We start from the raw sequence: 23,120 nt of genomic DNA on the forward strand, positions 1-23,120 counted from the left end.
CTTCTAGGGGGAGAGGCTTTCCACAGTATGATATTTCTAAGGCATTGTTCAGAGGCAATCTTGTTATTACTTTAGGACACTTATAAGGGAACAGCAGTTAAGCAGATTAAACTCATAGATCAAGATATAATTTTAAAGCATTTGTTCATGCTGAGTGGCACGCTTATTATTTGGACCAAAGCTTTAGTTACGGTATTTACATCCTCTATTTCTATCCATTTGTACTAACTGGTTCCTTCCACCCTTTCAATCATAATATCTATGAGATGTGTCAAAGTAGGAGATGACCGTGCCAAATTGTCTCACTGGAGGAGACAAAATCTGAAAGCAGCTTCATTGTAATCCTCTAAATCTATGCTACATCACGTGCGGTGTTTCCATTTCTACATTGTGCTTTCCTTCTTAGTTCTGGGAATGGGATTTAGTTCATTATACAATCCAGAAATACTTTTACCAAAAATATTGATAAGCTAGTTGAATGCAACTTTCAACAGGATGCAGTATTGTCTTCCTTTTCTATAGACTATGAGTTCCTGACTCTGTGGAGGTATGGTTGCAAATTTCAGTTGGATAAGGCGACTGTTTCTACAGAAACCTCTGGATAAAATTAGAAAAAAAAAATTTCTTCAAACAGCCTCTCATAGATCAAAACATTTGGAAATGGGTTCAGCATCTTTTAAAAGGAAAGAGACCTTTTACTGCTGGAATTTGGAAGATGTACACAATAAACAATGTTAAGTCACATGAAGGACATTTCTACCCCCTTTCTCTTTCCTTTTTTCTTTTCTTTTCATCAGCCATTTTTGAAGAATTGGTATTTTTGCTGGAGCATTAAATATTGAATGTCATTAATGTCAACAAAGCTGCAATCAGCTTTCAGTTCATTTCAGCCATTGGCACTATCTGCTAACCAGGCCTTATTCAAAAGTTTGGGGATAACAAAAGGAGTCTAATTGGCACCCCAAATCTGGAATGCTGGCCTTCTTAGGAAGATGTAGGATTAAGGACCATGCAAGCAGAGCTGGCAATAGAAAAAGCTTAAGGGAGAAAACAACTATATTAAGATGGCCTTTGTGGCTAGCTAGACTGCAAAACATTGAAATCTGGAATTTGGCACATGTTGCTTCTAATAACTTCTCAAAGGCAGCTGTTTTTATTTTGTTCATATGAAAATTGTCTTCTTTTTAAGATACTTCTAGAATCAATTAGCTAGTGAGAGTGGAAATGGGTTTTAGTGCTGGAAAACATTATCTTTTCTTATGCCAAATCCACTTTTGTGGGGTGAATCCTTTGAAATAAAGACCAAGATAAACCAAGTTTTCCTCACCCTCATTCTGGGCTATGTATGCAAAACATTGAAGGCTGAACTGAGGCTGTAACAAATATGCCTACATTTTAAAGCCACAAAATCCAAGCAATTATTTGTTACGTCACGTATTGTATTTGTTAGATTGGGTAATGGATAGGCACACACAGGCTTAACGGTAACAACAGCTCTTTATTAAGTGCAACAAGTGAGAACAATCCAACAAAGGTTGTGTCTGACAGCAGCTCTTTTATAGGGAGTTGTCAGACCCTTCGACCAATAGGATTAAACCTCTGTTCCCGCAAGAACAGAGGACCTTGGTGGAAACCACTGTAGTTAGACCAAGTATCTAACAGTATTGTTGGTACAATGTGACATGCATTTTAATACTTTTGAAATTTAAACTAGGATAGTCTTCTCTGATGTGATTGAATCTAGTACTTCTCAACGTATGTGGGATTGTGTAACTTCATCTTTGTTGAAATGGTTGAGGGCTTTATTCCAGAAGAATGTGAACTGGGAAAATCTGCTACTGCAGTAATAGGAAATCTTGAATTCCTGGGTCTTTCCACAATTTGAAATCAGGAATTTCCCATGAAGCTGCCTTTGAAAGTCAGAAATGCAGTCTGTGTTGTTTTTTAAATATGATTAGCTAATCCTTTGGCACGAAGAATCTCAGCTCATCAAGTCTTAGGTCTGACCCAGAGGAAAGAAAAAAGGGTAAAAACATAAAATCCAACAAACCCTTCCACAACAATCCACAACAACACACAGGGCTCTGTCTATTGAAAGGGGACTTGGCAGAGTTCAGTGGTAGCAGAACAAACTCCAGGCCGTACTAAGGGACGTGCTTGGAGTGGACAAAACATGCTAATTGTGTGTGAGAAGGATCTAAAGCTAAACCCAAAATGAAGACAGAAAGAGAAGCTTTGTCCAGAGTTCTCAGCACTCCGGGTTTCGTACATATCGTTTGCCTTTTTGTAATCTACTATGCAGGTAGGAAACTAGCCTTCTTAAAAACATTTGGGCGAAAGGTATTTGAGTTATGGATTGAGCAATTGCTCCTGTGAAAGCAAGGAAGGTTCTCTTTGGAAGCTGCAAAACCAGGGTGTGAACTGCTCAGCTTCTAGGCAGAGACGTCAGAATGGTCCAAATACCTACTCTGTCCCTTCACAGCTCTGTCCCTGAAACGAGATGGCTTTAAATGCACTTCAGTGTCTGCTTTAAAGAATGAGTTGTTATTACACTGTTTTTTTATAAAATAGTTTCCAGATTTGTGCCTCTCTAAATCTAGGGAAGTCTTTGAAGGAATGCATCTTGAATACTGGTTCTGCTCAGGTATGTTTTTAAAACAAGGCAGTTTCGACTTTCAAACAACGCTGGGAATATTTACAGAAAAAGGACTGATAAAGGCATAAATAAAAGGATGGATCTTAGCAGTATTTAAATTTCCTATGTGTGAATACAACTTGACGTTTCAGTGAATTTAGTAGAATTTTCTCTTGAATCAATATGTGGATAAACTGTCTACTTGCTTATTTGGATGTTAGGTTTATTGAGTTCTGTGGGAGTTCTACTTCTGAGCAATTGTACACAGTGTTGCATTGCTGATTTTGTGATTTGCACTTCCTGGATTATGGAATATGTTAAGACTAAGTTGCTGAAGAGTGGATAACTATAAGATTCCCAAATGTATAGTAAAGATACTTTTTCAGTAGTTTTCCAAGTAGACTAGTTAGAATTGATATGTCAAAGATTATCATGGAGATAATAACTACTACATAATTTATGGTAGACTTTCCTGGTCGGGATCATTAGCTGGAGAGGATGTGAATATGTAGGACACTAGCCTGGAAAAGCTGGTAGATAGGTGGGTGTATGGATAGATAGATCATTTAAAGGTAATTGCAGGTATGTCACACTATAACATATTATGTCAATCTGTAATTTAGAATGTCACCTATCCTGGACACAGAAAAAACATTGCACCAGATTGTTTAATCCACATTACCTTCCTTCCATGCTTATGTATTTCTCTATTCTTTCTATTTGCGATATTTAGGAAAGGAATTTGAAAGAAAGTTTATTCAAACTTAACATGGTTGTATCAGGTGAACTCTAGGTACCACTAGCCATGATTAGTCAACGAATTATATTTTTTCAAAAAGTGTCAGTATTTATTAAGCCATCCTTTGTTGCATTGAAAGTACTAGATTTGTTTGTCCCTTTGTAGTCATCAACAGGTATAGTCGGATGGTCTGTTTCTTGGGAAAGCATCTGGGGGGAGCAAACAAGCTAGGAAATTTTCAAACAGGTCTTAGGTAGGATCACACCTGAAAAAACAAACAAAGTTAGCTTAACAAAGAGTATAAGCCACAAATCCTATGCATTAATTCACGTAAACTAGAAGATCAGGTATGTAACACATGGTTTATGGCTTGGTGTTATGTGAATCCAGAAAATGAAGGCTTAATTAATATTGGGGCTTTCTGAAATAATAGCTACATAGATCCATAGGATCAAGTCTATGCCATTGCATAAGATGTTAAAGAAAAAGGCTTCCTTGATTTAAACTGGATTCCTGACAACTTCATGGACATGCCCATGCCTTTTTTGGGGCAGTGATATGGAGGTCATCTACCATTGTCTTCTGACTTCCTAGACCTTTTGACTTTCCAGTGTAGCTGATAACTCTGGGATTTGCTAGTAGTCCCTCATCCTTGTATGAATCAGGCACAACCCTTCTTAGCTTTTGGGAAGGCTTAGTCAAGGTAAACTAGATATTGCCATCAGCTATGTAGTATATTTCTATTTGAATACAGTAATTATTCCATGCTCGCTAAGACCAAGAAATCAACACATTCATTTTATATAGATTAATGTCTTCTTGTAACCTGGGTTATTGGATTGAATTGTTTGTTTTAATTAATATAATGGGGCATTCGATCTTTTCTTGGCCATTTTTAAATGGCTTCCTTGTTAGGAATCCAACCTTGTTATATTTGACCAGCATATGATTTGGGGAAAATGTGCATATGAAATGTGCCCTAAGGAAAATACATGGAAAGGTAACTTGTCTGGACTGTGTATATTTACTACTAAAATACAGTAATATAGATGGACTAGGATTCTCCAGGTTTGAAGGACATCAATTTGAAAAACCCAGACTTGAAGCGAAGTGGACCTCAACCGTCTAAATGCTCAGAAACCTATATGAGAATTCACACATTCCTAAAATAGTAGATATGATGAGTGGGAAGCTCTAGCCCACGGGTGAAACTCGTCACGTCACGTTGCCGCCTTGTGATGTTTTGTGATTTTTTTCCCCAATCATGGAGCTAGGGAGGGCATGGCCTGCGTGTGACGTATCCGGCCCATGGGCCGCCAGTTTGACGCCCCTTTTCTAGCCCAATGTTTTGTTTTGAACTAGAGCCCCCTTCCCTCTTCAGAAGAGAAAAAAGAATCAAAGAAAATGTTGGCCTTCCAGTCAAGGTGACTTGGTGCAGAACTAGACCTAATTTAGCCACCATTTTGCTCTGACATGCTCTCAAAATTCCAAATGCATTCATTGGATCAAAAAGATTGCCTATTTCTTCAAGATACACTTCATCTGATTTAGTTAATGCTAATTTAGTAAATTTAACACACTCATATTCGCAACAGAGTGGCTGCTAAAAGCCACGAGCAGGTGCATTGCTACGACGAGGGCATTTTGGGGTCTATTGAAGCCAGGCCAAACCAGAAGCATCCCTATCTGAGGCTGCCTCTGCTTTCTTTGTCTGGCTGGTGATGTTGCCAAGCCTTTCATGTAACTTGATGAATCAGAAATGCTGCTGTTCCTTATACTACAGCCTTTTAAATTAGAGCCAGGAAGGAGCTAAGCCCCACAACTGAAACCTTTGTCCTTGGCTCCTGGCAGTCTCGATTCTGCCCCAAAATGTTGGATCCGATGCCTAGGAGACCAGCACGCCCTCCCTGTTTCCAGCAAAGAAGCTCCTTTGCCCAGGATACAAAATGTACTGGAAGTACACAGCTTTCAAAACAGTCAGCTTGAATGACTGCCAACTGTTTCCAAACGTCTTTCAGTGAACAAACACTCCTGATTCTATTCATGGCGTCCCAACCCTAGAAGAATTCCCTCAAAGGAACATCTAGGGGCTAGCTTAGCCCACCTGCAGTGAAGCAGAACCACCCAGTTATTTTGGCCTCCCTTCCTCCAGTCGTCTAAATTAATTTTCTCAACCAGACACTCTCCAGATGGGTTGAGACATCAATTCTCATAACATACAGGCAAATGGAGAGCATCAGATTGGGTGTAATTAATGGAAGACAAAGGATAGATTTTGTTTATTTAGCCTATGGCATCTACAGAAGTCATTCAATCACTGATATACAACTGTAAGTTTAAATAAAGCATCAGGATGGATGGATGGATGGATGGATGGATGGAAAGATAGATAGATAGATAGGCAGCTAGACATACAAACAGACAGACAGACAGACAGATAAACAGATACAGTATCTATCTATCTATCTATCTATCTTTCTTTCTATCTATCTATCTATCTATCTATCTATCTATCTATCTATCTACCTACCTACCTACCTACCTACCTACCTACCTACCTACCTACCTACCTATTGATAGCTACCTAGCTAGCTAGCTAGTTAAATAGCTAAATACAATAGCTAGCTAGGTAGATAGCTATATAGCTAGATATAGTAGCTAGGTAGCTAAATGACAGATGATAGATGACGGCTAGATATAGATAGATAGATAGATGGATAGATAGATAGATAGATAGATAGATGATAGATAGATAGATGATAGGATAGATAGATAGATAGATGGATGGATGGATGGATGGATGGATGGATGGATGGATGGATGGATAGACGGACAGGCAGAGAGATAGACAGACAGACAGACAAGACAAGACAAGACAGAGAGAGATCCTCTCCGAGCTGAGGTCCTTGAATGCCATTCGTCCTTCTCACAGGAGCCTTTCACTCTTGGGAAGATCTGCTTTGAGGTCTTTTCTATAGGGACAGAGAAGAAATCTGTCACCAAGATCTTAGAGACTGAGATTGGCCATGCCCCAGGTAAAAGCCACACATCAATTCCACTTCTAATTCTAAACACCTTTAGAAAGTGGTTGGAATGTTGGGAAGGAGGTTAGCCTGAGTTCGAGACCCATGAGCTGCTATGGGGCGGGTTTGAGCTCTCGTCCTTCACTCCAGCTCCTACCAACGACGTGAAAAGAGCCCCTAACTGAGCATCCCCAGGGCCACAGTGATGTCACCAGCTAATCCTTTCAACCCGGAAGCCCCTTGGTATTTTGACACGAGTGCAGTAGAAATAAATAAATAACTTGGTAAAGCAGAGGGCTAGGCCTCTCTTCATGTAAAGAAGGGCAGCTCTCTCTTCAAGGCCCTTTTGAAACAACTATTGTTACATATCAATACGTTATCTATTGTTGTACATTTATGTTCCAGTGGTAGAACATGACTATAAGAGCATAAAGTGTGCTGAAGTTACATACAAACAAGGCAAGATATATGGAGACCATATAGTTCTAAGAAAATAAACCTTAAAAAGCCAATGTTGAGAATGTGGGAAAGTGTCTGGAAAAATATACATACCATTGAGTAATTAAAAGCTAAAGATGTCCTTGAGCTGAACTGAACTCTAGTGAGTTCACCCATTCAGTGGTGGGATTTTTTTTGGAGAGAATGAAGAGAAATGGCTTGGCATTGCCTTAGTATATTTTTAAACTTCCCAATCTGGCACCTAGCTGTCCTTAGCTGATCTTCAAAAGTTATCCGGGGTGAAGCCTAGTAGTTGAATGACCTTACCTCTAGAAGGAATCCCAGATTGTTTTTTTTCCCCCTTCTTCTAAGAAAAGCCCCAAATAGATCCGAATAAAAGGAAAGCCGCATGAATGAGAGGACACTGCTTTGATGTGCTTTTCCTCCACTGTTTGACATTATTTGTTCTCAACCCAATTGCTTTTGTTCCTGTGCTTCTCCCTGATCTGTGCCCCTTCCACATGGGTGCTTTCACAGAAAAGAAAAAAAGGAGATCTCCTCAGAAACGTCCCATCATGCAACAAGGAAGTCAATTTAAATCAGAAATGCTCATTCTTTTTTTAACCATGTTGTTCTCGAGCATAGAGTTGCCTTCTGTTTGCCCCGAACTGAATGCGAGATAAAACAATAGAAGTTTGGGTATCCATAAATCTCATGAGCTTCATTTAGTCCTTCCATGCTGGGTACATAGTTCCTAGTTTAGGACTCGATGGTTCTCCCAAACGATCCATATTTCTATCTGTTACATACAGGCAGTCCTCGACTCACAACAGTTCGAAGTTACGACGGCACTGGAAAAAGTGACTTATGACCAGTTTTTCACACTTATGACCGTTGCAGCATCCCCATGGTTTACATTCAGTTGTTTGACAACTGCTTCGTATTTATGACGGTCGCAGTGTCCCGGGGTCGTATGATCCCCTTTTGTGACCTTCTGACAAACAAAGTCAATGGGGAAGCCAGATTCACTTAACAAGGTTACCAACTTAATAAACGCAGTGGTTCACTTAACAACTATGGCAAGAAAAGTCGTTAAAAAGTCATAAAATGGGGCAAACTCACTTAACACATTTTTCACTCAGCCACAGAAATTTTGGACCGAAATTGTGGTTGTATCTCGAGGACTACCTGCACTGCTCCTTGGGCAGCTGAAACTTTCCAAAAATGACACGTATGACACTAAATGTGTTTTCTGTCTCAACCGTGTCGTCCGATGTATCCTGGTTTCTTGACTCTCCCTCCATTGTATGGACATACAGGTAGTCTTCAACTTACAACCACAGTGGGAGCCCAACATTTCTGTTGCTAAAATGAAACATTTGTTAAGTGAATTTTGACCCACGTTACCACAGTTGTTACATGAATCACTCCAGTTGTTAAATTAGTAACCTGGTTGTTAAGTGATTCTGGCTTCCCCATTGACTTTGCAATGTCAGAAGATCACAAAAGGGGATCATATTGTTTGTTTACTGCTTGTTTATTGGATTTATATGCCGCCCTTCTCCCAAAGGACTCAGGGCTCATATGATCTTGGGACACTGCAACGGTCATAAATATGAGTCAGTTGCCAAGCACCTGCATTTTGATCATATGGCCATGAGGACACCGCAATGGTTGCAAGTGTGAAAAACAGTCATGTCACTTTTTTCAGTGCCGTTGTAACTTTGGTCACTAAACAGACTGTTGTAAGTCAAGGACTACCTGTGTCCTGCATTCCTGATTCCATTTCCTCCAGAAATAAAGTCATAGGAACCAACTCTTCTGAAATCTCAAGATATTCCTACCAAACGATGTTGGACTGAAAAGCTGACTTAAAACAAAAGAATCTCTTTTCTCCCATTCATCTCCCTTTAACATTAAAACATGAGAAACTGGACAAGTTTTGCCTCCTATCAAAAATTTTAGGACAATTTAGGACAGGACTTTCCAGTCCTGCAGTACTCAGGCAAATCAGAATTGACTCTGGTCATGGCTTCTTGCACTTTCAATTAAATGTTTCCTCCTTTTCACCTCTACTTTTAACTTCTTCGGTTTAGTGTTCATAGTGAAGTGTTTCCTTAATTATATCCATATATACACTAAGACTTAGTGACTAAGTGGTATCGAGTAAATGGGATCAAACTTCAAAGTCACCTCTTACATTTCAGGTGATACCAGCAGAAGCCTGGTGAGATCCACCTTCTAAAAAGAGGTTCAGGAAGTGGTGGGGATGGAGAATAGATTTCACAACCAGCTCTTCATTTAGTTTGAAGGACATTCTCCCACTGCTGACTTTGCCCGCAAGGCACACGAAGTGTAATCCAGCTCAATCTTTATCAAAGCCCATTGAAAATGAACGAGAGCTTCAGAAAAGCGTGTATACGATTCGGTATTTCCAAACAACATGGAAAAGTTCAAGGCATACAGAATTTTTGGGGGGTGCTGGATGCAAAACCTCTGAGCAAATGTCTTTTTGTCGTACTTGTGCATCTGTTTGTTATCATTCTGACGCTTAGCCTAAATGTCACTGAACTCATTCTTTTACACAAGAGCACACTTCCGAGCCAAAACGGTGACACTCTCACTGCATTTCACAGTCTCACTCTTCTGGGTGCTAAGGAAAAGAAAGGTCAACCGTGTTATATCTCTGACTCTCTTTAGCTTATATCAATCCCTGAAGCAAAAAAGCGACTTCTGGCAAGTGTCTGAACAGGGTTTAAATTATGTTGCGTTTAGGCACAGTGAATTAATTGTTTGCGCAGCACCCATCAGCACAATCTAACGTTCAGCCCTTCTGGCTCTTTGCAGCAGGGTCTCATTAAGGCCTCTGCTAGGGAGCTGTAGGCACCCCTGTTAATTAGCCAGTTACATTACCAGCCCTGGAATGAAATGTATGGTCTATAATTAAACAAGCATGCCGTAATGAACACATCATGCAATGCCAACCGTATCCTATGGCATTCATTAGTGTTTACACTTGAGCGTGCCCATGACTGCAGCCTAAACCTTGATTTTCTATTGAATTTAATTAATTATCCAATCGACTTGCTAGACCTCATCCTTGCTCTTTTTCTCCTTCGCATCAGTAACACAGATCCTTAAGCCCATCTGGTGACGTTCGCACAACAAAGGATCTATTCATCCAATATTGGTCTCTGTAAGCTTGTAGTTCAATCGGTGCCATGATTTTTAAATGAAACACGAACAATGCGGTACTCCAGTTTTATGTTAGCCTGAACACTAAGATCAAAAGGTGTACACTTACAGGCCAGCAGTGCAATGGGTCCTCACAACTGAACCTTCTTGTCCAAGTGAGTTGCCTTATGGGGTATGTTGGACTGCAGCTCCGTCATCCACATTCGGCATGGTCTTTGTAAACGGGGAGGTCTTGATTATAATCTTAGCGGTTCTGGATATTTTCTTGGCTAGTAAGTATTAATGACTTCAAATAATACATGGAAGCATGTGTTAGTGACTTCAAATGAGTCAGCAATAGCAATAGAACTTGGATTTACATGCCACCCCATAGTGCTTCATAGCACTCTCTGAGTGATTTACAACCTTAGCGTATTGTCCCCAACAATCTGGGTCCTCATTTTCCCCGACCTTGGAAAGATGAAAGGCGGAGTTATCGAACTCCAGACTGCGGGCAGAGTTTGCCTGCAATACTGCATTCGAACCACTGGCACCGTCAGGATTCCTTTTTAATATCAAGTTATATTTTTAAATTTCTTTTTCCCCATTAGAGCTGATAGACGGAGTCAATATCACCAGTCCGGTATTACTGATTCATGGCACAGTCGGGAAGCCTGCCCTGCTCTCCGTGAAGTACACCAGCACAAGCCATGACAAGCCTGTGATCAAATGGCAAGTGAAGCGCCACAAGGCTGCAACAGTGGTGCAGTCCATCGGCACAGGGATCATTGGGAACCTGCGCCCAGAGTATAGAGATCGGATTAAAATATTTGAGAATGGCTCCCTCCTGATCAATGAGTTGCAGTTATCCGACGAAGGGACCTACCAGGTGGAAATCTCCATCACGGACGACACTTTTACGGGCGAGATGAACATCAATCTTACAGTGGACGGTAGGTTGGTCTTAGATTGATTGCTTGGTTGATTTTTATTTGCTTACCTACATCTTGACTTAATATTCCTTGGCCCAAACAATGCATCGATTTGTTTATTTATTAGATTCTCACCAGGTCTTGATGACTTAATAGATAATTCAAGGTGACCAACTTGCCTAACATTCTTCTTTCTGTTTTCCCCAAAGCAACAATCTTGTGAGGTGGGTTGGGCTGAGAGAGAACAGTCTAAGTCACTGATGATGTTACCTACTTGGGTAATGAAATGTCTGCAAGAAAACAACCAAGCTCAAAGAACACCAATGATCCAGGGCTGGGTTCCAGCTGTCACTACTGCCGGTTCGCTCGTGGGTGCAGTGCGTCAGCATGCGCAGCGCAATACAAATTGTTCTGCGCATGCGAAGAAGCAAAAAACTGGGAGAACTGGTTCAGGGGCCTTGGGGGCTGCTGGTTCCAGTGACCCAGGCTGCCAAACCACTACGAAGATGTTGCTTCCAACATCTTTCTCCCAGCTTCAAACTGAACCATCAGATGGATTTTCCTTCCAACAGGTGACTAGGGCACAACTAAATGTCTGAATGTATAGTTCCTTCCTCAGTGCATATGGAGTGGAGGAGTAACGGACTATAGATTTGAGCCAGTAAAAGGGGAGGAAATTCCTGGAAATATATTTGAATCTTTAGAAAGCATAAATGTAAGAAACCTCAAGAAATTCTACCATGATTGCATTAGGTATAAGTCCAGGTCAAAAGAGCCTGTGATAGGCTTTCAAAAGTTTGCTAAAGTACCCTAATTATATTAAAGTACGTTGTAAAAAACTCCTAGAAATTCTCATTTCCTGATCTGGCCTATCTCAAAAAACTGACAAGGAAATGAAACCTTCACCCACATCTCCATATCAGTTCAGATCTGTATTGATATATAACTTCCACTTGCAAATATTTAATTGGAGTCTTCCATCATCAGAGTTGCATGGTTAGGGGATTATGCTGCTTTCTGAATATATTTATCTGAGGAACTGGGACAGTGGAAATATAATGAACATTATTATGCCAGCTGAGAGAAAGGCTGGAGACACCAAGCTACTTTGTCTCCTAAATGTTCTGAACTAGGCTTCACCAAATCACAAAACAGACTCCTTGTCCTGAAAAAAAAAAACCCTTTTTATTTGGCTAATGTGAATTCCTAGCATTCAGATCCAGCAAAGTCCCGGCAAACAGTCTTTCAGGGGTGAATTGCAAACACAGACCTTATCAGTCCTTGGATAGTTGCCAGGCCAGGTGCAACGCTGTACAAGGAAATACTTGGCAAGGAGTCAGCAAATCTTCACTAATTGTCTCCTGCAAACACCACTCCCTTTTGCTCCTATTTATTCCCTATGGGAGGGGCCATTCAGCATCCCCTTATGCCTTGACTCCTGAGTCGACCTCTGTTCCTTAATTGTTCCCTTCTCCTAATGGCTCAGTGCATACGCACATCAGGAACAGACTCCAGCTGTTCTTCAGCCCCACTTATCTCCAACTCCGAAGGTAGTTTATAACTGTAGGACGGCCCTGGTCCCATCTCTGCCTCCGACGCAGAGCACTACCAGAACCTTCTCTAGACTCCAGGACTGGCCCATGTTCCTCCCCAAACTCCTCACTGTCCGAATCTGCTGCCAGCTCTGCTCGGGAGCCCAACACTAGATTAGATCCTGCAGCTGACTTGGGTTTAATTCAGTGGTAGATTTTGGCAGCTGCTACTGCCGGCTCACTCAGGGATGTGCCACACATGCACGTGCGCTTGATGCATGCATACGCAGTACAACAAAAAATGCTCTGTGCATGCGCAGAAGCAAAAAGCAAGATGTCAGTGCCTACGGCGCCACTGGGAGAACCAATTCAGGGGCATGGCAGGCCTGGGTTGCTGCCAGTTCCAGCGACCGAGGTTGCCAAACTACTACCGGTTCAGTCAAACCGGTCCGAACCGGTAGGAACCCACCACTGGTTTAATTGTAAAAGGTCCATCTGGAATCACTTTCTGCTCAGCAGACTATATACAATCAAGGTCAATGAAACAATGGCTTTGTGAATTATTGTCTTTCTCTTGGTGATTGGTGAACAATCTATAACAGAAGCCCAAAAATCCTGAGTGATTTCACTAAACACGTTTCCCATCAACCCTCTTCCTCATCCATCATCTATGTCTTCAAGACCAATGAGATGCCATTTTATTTCTTTGTTGATTCTAGTTCCGGTTTCCAAGCCTCATGTTGCCTTGGCCTCCTCAACTGTGCTGGAGCTGAGTGAATATTTCTCTTTCAATTGTTCCCACGAGAATGGCACTAAGCCCACCTATACATGGATGAAGGACAACAAGCCTCTCAGCAATGACTCTCGGATGATCCTCTCCCATGACCAGAAGATCCTCACCATCACTAGAGTTCTGATGGCCGATGACGACACTTACAGCTGCCTGGTAGAGAACCCCATCAGCAAAGGACAAAGTGTGCCTGTAAAACTGACAGTGTACAGTAAGTATGGCAGTGACGTGCAGTCAGGGGAGGCAGGGGAGGCACAGCCTCATCACTGTCATCATGAAAAGAAAAAAAATGTAAAAGGAAAAAGGCAAGAGCTGAGATCAGGCTGAGCTAGTTGCTGCCTCACCATGGATGACTCTGCTTAACTGTTTAAAAAAGCCTCTAAAAAAGCGCCCTCTACTATGAGGCAGAAGAACTGCATGCCTCATCTAGTCTGACTTTAGGCGTTTTATGATCACTCGAGCAGAGTTAAGCAAGGGTTAAAAGCCTAAAAATTCCTGATGTAGGCGAGGCATGCAGTTCTCCTGCCTCATAGTAGAGGGTGCAAAGGAGAAAAACAAATGCGGTTGCTTTAAATTGGAACTGAGCATGCCTGGCTGTGGAATTCTGGGAGTTGAAGTCCACAAGTCTAAAAAAATTTGAAACCCACCACTGTCTCAGTGCCTCACCAGCCATAAACCTCACCGCACGTCACTGAAGTATGGGATGAACAAATCTATACACATGTCAGTTGCACAAAATCTTGAATTGTAATATTTTTATTCCCATTTTAAATTGTTTTTATTATAATATTTGTGCACCATTTAAATGTTTTTATATATCTATTTGTTCACTGCCCAGAGTCACTCTGTGACTAAGATGGGCAGTAGATAAATGTTATTGAAAAAAATTAGAATATTTTTTTTATTGAGTTTTATGTTAGGATAAAAATTAAACAAATTTAGAAAGAGAAGAAAGAAAGTAGGAAAGAGAGAAAAAAAGGAATGATTTCCAATTTTATTTGGTGCAGTAGATTTCAAAAATAATACAATCTCAACCTTTTGTTACATTTCACCACATTTCAAGCCATTTCTTGTAATGATAAAATCATTCTAATCACCAAAACCTAAAATCAAGGTTTCACTTTTTTTCAGTTCTGAGAAAAATCCAGAAACAGATTCCTAGTAGAAACAAAGCCAGCTAAATTCCTTTCTTTAATTAAAGTACTCAATTTCACCATCTCTCCATCACCTTTATCATCCACTCTTCCATGGTGGGAATGAATGTCTTTCCATCTTCATGTTAACAAATGTTAAGAAAGAAATATAAAGACGAAGATAATGATGATGATGATGATGATGATGATGATGATGACTTAAGGACTTAAAAATTGAAATTCAATTATTATGGCACAAACCAGCAGTGGTAAAAAATCAGCTGCTCTAAAAAAATCACGCAGACTGATTATAAATTGTGGCACAATTCAGTAGCACAAATGATCCACTGGAATTTGTGCAAAAAATATAATATTAAAACAACAACAAACTGGTGGGAACATAAGCCTGAAAAAGTCACCGAAAATCAGATGGTCAAGATCCTGTGGGATTTTCGTATACAAACAGACAAAATACTAGCGCATAACACACCAGACATCACACTGGTTGAGAAAAATAAGGTTACAATCATAGACATCACAATACCAGCTGATAGCAGGGTCGAGGAGAAGGAACATGAAAAAGTCGCGAAATACCAGGACTTAAAAATTGAAATTCAACGATTATGGCACAAACCAGCAGTGGTAATTCCAGTGGTAATCGGCACACTGGGTGCTATTCCAAAAGCACTGGAATTACATTTAAAACAGTTAAAACTTGACAAAATCACCATCAGTCAAATGCAAAAGGCCGCACTGCTTGGATCCACACGTATATTACGAAAATACGTTACGACATCCTAGGCCCCTGGGTGGGGCCCGACTAGTAATCAATGCCAAATCCAGCGAAACAACTGGCCGCTGTGATACAATCGTATAATAATAATGACTTAGAGAATTGGCTAGCTGTTTAGATAAACTCAGATTAATAAAGTGGCTCCTCTTAATGATATTTCAGATGTGGGCTGTGTCTTCTGTTTGTTACTTTTCTCCTCAGTCAGACCTTTTGAATTGAAGTAATGATGATTGTTTAAGTGCTGTTTATTGTTTTGAACTAGAGTCTGACTGTTTTAATAGCTCTGTGTGAGTGTAGTTTTTATGTGTATAGTTTGATCTGTTTGCTACTTGGAAAGCTTTTGAAAAGACATTTGCAAATTGAAAATAATAGAGTAATGAGGAAGGAGATGCCGTGGGAAGAGTAAAGATTATAGTGGGATATAAATCTAAAGAATAAAACAGGGAAAACCTTGAGTTGGAAATCAGCTTTGGCATTAGGAAAGCACTTTGGTACCATTGCCAAGAAAACCAAAGTGTCTGAATGATCAACAGGAATCAAGTCAGATTCAAGGAAGAATTTATTTTATTGCTCATTTTGCCGTCTTCCCAAAGGTGCATTTTCGAAAAGCAACTGGAGTTTTCTTTGCTTTTTTCCCCCTTGAAGAGGTTTTGTCTCTCATCCACGAACTTTCTTCAGAGCTGAAAAATCTTCTCGGATGAGGTGGAAAACATTTTCAAGGAAAAACATAAAAAAAAAAAAATTCAGTTGCCTTTTGAAAAAGCACCTTTGGGACAATCATGGCTTGTATGACTAAGAATCTCCATAAACGTCTTCTCCTGACTCACATCTCATGACCATTCCTACATTCTGTTGTTTTGTGAGCCCTTGTAATCTACATAAATATGTGTAGGAAGAGAATCTCTGTTGGACTTCCATAACTCTTGTTATACAAATAAAATTCCAGTACTTCAGGCAGAGTCTCTTTCCTGACTATCTCAAAGAGTTGATACAAGCATTTGATGGTTGCATTTGCATTACAGCATCACTGCACTGAGACCATCATGTTGGCATCAACCCGATTTGCAACTTCCATGGACAAGTAGCCCACTCAGCTTTCCACAACTTTCTGTTCTTATTCTTTCTCCAGACTTAGGTACCTACTATTCCCCCTACAAGAATATGTAGAGTAATATCTTTAAAATAAAACATTATTTTGGTTCAGAAACTTGACCTGACCCAGGCCTGACCCTCCCCCCCACCTTTCTTGACAGTATCCTACAAAATAAAAGGGATCGCAGAAGAATGGCGATGCTTTGCTGGCCAGTAAGCTGGATTTGGCAGGTAATGCCAAAGAAGGCAGCCAGGTCTCCATGGATTCTCTAAAACAAGAGCGTGAAATATTGCCTCTAAATAAAACTCAGGAGGTACTGTAGTTATAAATCAAGGGTAAGGCCACAGTTGTACAGACTTTAGCCAGATGGTCCTGGATTCCTGCATGTTGTGAACTTCCAGTTCTTCAAGGAAACACATTATTTTTGGCTACCCCTCACTGAGGGACTACTTTGAAAGAATAACAGCTTATAATAGTCATAGGAAGGAAGGAAGGAAGGAAGGAAGGAAGGAAGGAAGGAAGGAAGGAAGGAAGGAAGGAAGGGATTTTGGTTCTCAGAGATTCCAGCCTGCAGTTATAGAAGTGCACGTACAATATGTGTACAAGTATAAAAGTAGAAGCTTTCATCAAACATCTTCTGATAATTTTACCTTTCCCCTCAGAGTTCAGAAATTCAGCAGAAAGCCACAACCTTTTAGTTTAATCCTTGAGGTTTAGGCGAATCTCAAGTGTTACTCTTTTCATTTAATTAATCACATCTCTAATTCAATTTTTGTCTTTTTTTTTCCAGGAAGAAGTTCCCTCTATATAATCCTGTCCACTGGGGGAATTTTCCTTCTGGGTACCTTAGTGACTGTCTGTGCCTGCTGGAAACCGTCCAAGAAGTATGAACCTGAATGCATATTATCTATAACTTAAACATAATGTCCCTATTGGGAAATATAGACCTGCTCATTATGTGCAATTACCAATGTCCTCAGTTTTTCCCCCAAATGAAATGAAACCCATTTTAAGGCAAGCCATCTTCTAATAGCAGATGGTTTAATTTTTGCTTTGTTGTAACCTTGGTGAAACTGTGCTGGGTCTGGTACTGTGGTGGTATCCAAGATGGGCCACTTACTTGAGATCTGAAATAATCCTACTTTCAAAATGATGTATATCATGTTGAAACGCACCCATTTCTCCATTTTCCCCAGCAAAATTGTGAAAGGAAATTATGGATTTGCCTTGGAACCACACTTTATTAAGAAAACCAATCCATGCTTTTAGAAGGCATTTAGCAGTGCAGCCCAAGGTACATTTAATAAATCAATCCTATTAATCAGCCAAACAAGGGAAACAAAACTGGGGTTCAGAGATCCATTCTGCAAAACTCTTTCTTTTCAAATGAAAGTCAATTTTCACTGTTGCTTGCTCTCTTTGTCGCTTCTCATTGCTTATATCTCTTCGGCAGCTTCAAATATGCACAGCTGGGTGCTTTATAAAGTTGTTGTAGATGTAACTGGAGCAAACCTCGCATCTTGAAGTGGAAAGAAATCATTTAGCCCAGGTCTTCCTTTTCCTTGGATTAGAGTAGATGGATGTGAAACTGCTTCCTGATAATGCATGTTAGTGAAATTCTGGATGAAATAAATTCCTTTATGGTGATTACAGATCGGAGCTCTATATTTCAGTTATGAGAGGTAGCCTAACATTTCAAAATAGGAATTGTAAAAATGAAGTTAAAGTTAGCGGAAGAAATCAGCAGTTATCATCTCTTCATTATAGATGGACAATAGATGGCAGCACTCCTTGTTATATCTTGATTAGTATCTGGCAGCAGCAATTTAGTGTAAAATTCATTTAGGTGCTAAGCAGGTTTCTGGAAAGTTTCTGTAATGATCACAACCAAGGACCACATGCTGAACTGTCTTTGTCTCTCCAGAATCAAATAGGCATAGGGATTTTGTTATAAAATCCAGATCCAGTTTATTTCTTCAAAACTCTGGAGAATGGCAAAGCACAGCAGACCACACCCACTCTTGGTTGATCCAGGATAGACGGTTAATTTCTGCACACCATAATTCCTGGATCAATAGTGCTTGAGTTGTCCTTAAAAAGAATCCATAGTTTGTATATACCTCAATTGCTACGGTACAATTTTAGCTTAATGAGTCCTTCTTCATGAGCCTCCAAAAATGTTGACTAAAGACTCTTACACAAAAGAGAGGCCATCGGCACCCTGCATCATGATTTTTGTAATTTTTTCTTTTTCTCCCGTGTTTTCTTTGCAGTAGGGGAGGTACCAGCAGATACAATAATACAATACAATACAATAGTAGAGTTGGAAGGGACCTTGGAGGTCTTCTAGTCCAACCCCCTGCCTAGGCAGGAAACCCTATACCGTTTCAGACAGATGGCTATCCAACATCTTAAAGACTTCCAGTGTTGGGGCATTCACAACTTCTGGAGGCAAGCTGTTCCACTGATTAATTGTTCTAACTGTCAGGAAGTTTCTCCTCAGTTCAAAGTTGCTTCTCTCCTTGATTAGTTTCCACCCATTGCTTCTTGTTCTACCCTCAGGTGCCTTGGAGAATAGTTTGACTCCCTATATATTGGGAACTAGATATTGGGAACTAGTGGAAAATATGTATGTGTATGAGAGAGTTTCTTAATCCCCCCGCCCCTTGTAGTAATTTCTTCCCAAATCTATATTGCTCCATCAAGAAAAAGACTTTTAACATCCATGTTAGTTGCTCTTTCTGGTTGGTGGAACATTGAGCAAATCTGGACAGAGTGCAGCATACAAGTCTGGCATTTTCCACAGGTCATCATGGGACATATTTTGCTCAGCTTTGTTGGAAGGTAGCATTTGAGACTGAAATACCAGCTGTCTATTGAATGTGGTATATACTGTAGAATATCAAGATGGCTTTACCAATAGCAAGCAATATCACTAAGACAAGCTCTTGGGCTCTCTTTCATTGTAGGAACAAAAGGAAACTTGAAAAAGAAAGTTCCTCAGAATACCTGGACCAGAACGAAGAACACTTAAAACATGATGGTAAAATAATTCTCCCTTACTAGACTGGGGTCTCTCTACGACAACCTTTCCCATCTGATGCTCTCCAGATGTGTGGGATCACAATTTCCAGAATTCCTAGTCAGCATATTATTGACATCCCATCTTACTAATGTCCGGCTGGGCCCCAAGTTGTGAGAAGGATTCTTAATTTACAGAAGGTCTTAATGTGGTTTACACAAATGTATAGAGGATGATTTTTATCAATGAGAATGAAAAATGGAACTTTGGTTTAATTTGGAGATATGGGGTTTATGGATGCTGAAAAAGTAGAGGAAGAGAGAGGCTGTTTTAGACAAATTCAATTGAAGTAACCCAGTCAAGAACATCAACAAGAGCACCAGAGGCCAAGGCAAGCTACTTGACTGCAGATTCAGTCTTGGTAAGTAGAGATGCAGATCACCCACAACCATAGATATACAGTATATTAACAGAGATGGACAAAGATGTTGCGGGAAAGATCTACAACCAACAGAGGACTTAATGCAATTATAGAAGTTGGTCTTTTTAGCAACAAGGTTCTTTTAAGCTGCCTATCACTGGCTCATTCCCAACGTGTTCACAGGAATTGTTTTTACACATTAAAAAGACCCTGAAATAATATCAATTTCCATTTTTGCTTTATTATGCAGTTGAGGTCGTTCCTAGAAGCAGCGAACTTGAACGCAAGAATCCAGTGGCCTTGTATATCCTGAAGGACAAGGTACAGTATATCTCATGCTGTGTGGTTTGGGGACTGCTTTTAACTCACATGTCAACAGTTAACCTTCATACAGATGATATCGGCAAGCCTACCGAAAGATTCCACATTATAATGTGAAGACTGATGTGGAGAAGGTTGTGGCTTTGTCTCTCTTTGCTATTGGAGACAGCCTTGTTTTCCTTGGAGGTTTTTAAGAAGAGATTGAACAACCAGTTGTCTGAAATGTTGTAAGGTTTCCTGCTTGAGCAGAGGATTGGATAGAAGACCTCCAAGTTTCCTTCCAATTCTGGTATTCTGGTATTCAATATTAATAATATAACAATTATTCCACTAATAATATTATTTTGTTAATAATATATCAAACCATTCACCTATGGACAGCAAATTTGATTTATTTACTTATTTAAAGAACGGATAGGACCGCCTGAACCAGCTAGTGATCTCATCTAGTAAGCAGCTCAGAACAACCAATAAAAACAGTGGAATAAAAATACCTTTCCCACTTCCAACCAAAACTTCTGATCTCCTAACAGCCCCATCCTAGCCCAACACCAGGGGGAAGAGGCAGGTTTTCACAGCCTCCTGAAAGACTAAAAGAGTGGAGGCCCCTCGAATGCCAGGTGTAAGGCTATTCCATTGGGCTGGGGTGGCTAGAGAGACTCTGTAGATTATGTCCCAAAGGTGCTTCCCCCCCCCAAAAGGCAATTGGACTTTCTTGCTTTGAAAATGTTTTGCTTCTCATCCAAGAAGCTTCTTCAGCTCTCAGTGCATTTCTCTTCAGAACCGAAGAAGCTTCTTGGATGAGAAGAGAAATGTTTTCAAAGCAAGAAAGTCCAGTTGCCTTTTGGAAAAAGCACCTTTGGGACCTGGATAATTCAGAATCTCCATAGATAACTGTAAATTACCCACAGATGATATCGTAGTAGTCGTTCCCTACCGCTTTCCCTCTTAAAGCAAGCTAGTAGTAAAAATTCAGAGGTTAATTTGGGAACCTGGATCATAAATGAATGGTATATGCAATTGCTTAAACACTAATAAATCCATGAATTCAATCTGCTTGTCTAACAGTTGTCAACCTGCACGAGGATGTTAGAGTCTATTCATTGTTTCTGACTGCAGCTACCTGTATTTTCCTGTTTTTCAAAGGATTCTCCTGAAGCTGAAGTGGAATCCATCCCTGACTCCAGAGAAGCTGTTCAACCGTCACCACCCATTTACTCCAGTTCTCCACCTCCTCCTGCAAGATCCCCTGGACTGCCTGTTTGGGCTGCCCGTAGGCACCATCGCTCCCCTGTCAGGTCTCCGGTCACTTCCAGAACACAGAGCTCCCCCACCAGGCCCCCCAGCTCACCTGGACGGGTCCCAAATGCCACTCGCTTGGTTCGGACTGCAGGGCCTCATCTTATCCGAGAGCAACAGGGGGAGCCCAACGCCATGGAAATCAATGCTTAAAGACAGCTGGCAGAGTGTATATATATGTGCCTGTGTATATAGAGACAGCGCCCCTTCCTGTGACTGTTTCCAGAGGTAGCAGTAAGTCAACTCTAGGCATTTTTGCACATGCCAATGGGTTTTTCCTAGTAAACGGAAGAAGTTTGGATCCTGCTTCTAGATTAAAAAGTGAACCCCAGTGTTCCCACTGATTGTCTGGACTTTCTTTATATAATTATGGTAGGTTTGATGCTCCAAAGTTCTGCATGTTTCAAACGGCCACTAACTTGCTATCTGTAACATCCGCCAAACAGCCTACAATTATTGCTTCAGCCTTTTTTATGTGCAAAAAATGGTGATGACCAACGTTGCCATAAAATTTGATGATTCCATCCAAGCCTTGTGAGACTTATGAATGTATTGCTAACAGGTAGGAGAACTGAGAGACTATACTGTTGCTACTTCTAACAGTGAAGAAAGCATGTTTGGAGTACAGTTTTATCTATGTTTATTCTTAGATGTTGCCTTCAATCCAATCTGAGTTCTACCTAGTTAAGAAGTTTCAGGATTACAACCATAAATAATTTTGGTTCTAAAGGACATATTTCATCAACTAGATAGTCATCTACTGCAGCCAACATGATGAAGCATTGTGAGACATCTTAAACATTAACATGTTTTTCTTCACCTGAACCCTTTTCATAAAGCACATTAAATATTTTATAACATTCCTCCTCCTCATCCCTCTTCTTCCTCTTCCTCTTCTTCCTTTTCTTCTTCCTCCTCCTCTTCCTCTTCGTCTTCCTCTTCCTCTTTCTGCTCTTCCTCTCTGTTTCTCAATAAATAAATAGTTCAGCCATTATGCGATACAAAGAGTATCTCTTTAAACACACTAGCCTTCCTTAGCTTAACACTTTCCAGGTTCCTTGGAATCCTCAGTGATAATATGCTGGAAGTTGAAACACAACATGTCTAGAAGAAATGAGATTGTAGAAAATTGTGTAAGAGGTTTAGTGATTTATTCATAACGAGCTTGATTGAAGACGCTAGGTGGCAGTCTTGTATAAACTGACACGGAGCACTGACCAACAACTGTGTTCTGAGATCTTATGCTTCTGGTATGGGTTGCTAACTCTTATGGATAAATTGAAAGTGGAACTGCTGGGCAGACTTGCGATTACGATCCATCAGGTCTTGTCATGTGCTCTGATGTTGCAAGATGGATTTCAAATGAGTGAATCCTACAGTAGGAGCTTGGGTGATGATGACAAAATCTTTGCAAAATCAAAGGTCCTTCAAGCCAGCCAAATCCAAAGTAGAGAAATGCCGATCTGTGATCAGCATTTGTTTAGCATACGTCGCTACACTGTAATTCAGATTTTGACCATAATCAAACTGAGGGATGTGGTGGCTCAGTGGCTAAGATGCTGAGCTTGTTGATTGAAAAATCAGCAGTTTGGCGGTTCGAATCCCTAGTGCCGTGTAACGGGGTGAGTTCCCGTTACTTGTCCCAGCTTCTGCCAACCTAGCAGTTCGAAAGCATGTAAAAATGCAAGTAGAAAAAATAGGGACCCCCTTTGGTGGGAAGGTAGCAGCATTCCGTGCACCTTCAGCATTTAGTCATGCTGGCCACATGACCATGG

At 40.5% G+C, this 23,120-nt stretch overlaps 1 protein-coding gene across 2 annotated transcripts; it reads left to right on the forward strand.

Annotated features, from left to right (window-relative positions):
- Positions 1-2,161: 2,161 nt before the first annotated feature.
- On the forward strand, positions 2,162-22,356 carry HEPACAM (hepatic and glial cell adhesion molecule). 2 transcript variants are annotated; one of them, XM_081961404.1, is made up of 7 exons: positions 2,162-2,302; positions 10,621-10,962; positions 13,193-13,474; positions 17,073-17,166; positions 19,252-19,325; positions 19,976-20,046; positions 21,193-22,356. In XM_081961404.1, the coding sequence occupies exons 1-7, from the start codon at positions 2,215-2,217 to the stop codon at positions 21,496-21,498; spliced, it is 1,257 nt and encodes a 418-aa protein (XP_081817530.1). In that variant the 5' UTR covers positions 2,162-2,214; the 3' UTR covers positions 21,499-22,356. The 2 variants fall into 2 exon arrangements, with proteins under 2 accessions (XP_081817530.1, XP_081817531.1); XM_081961405.1 differs by lacking the exon at positions 2,162-2,302 and adding an exon at positions 2,567-2,644.
- Positions 22,357-23,120: the final 764 nt, after the last annotated feature.

This window comes from Natrix helvetica (assembly GCF_964273705.1).
Source record: "Natrix helvetica genome assembly, chromosome: 8".
Taxonomy (NCBI): Eukaryota; Metazoa; Chordata; class Lepidosauria; order Squamata; family Natricidae; genus Natrix; species Natrix helvetica.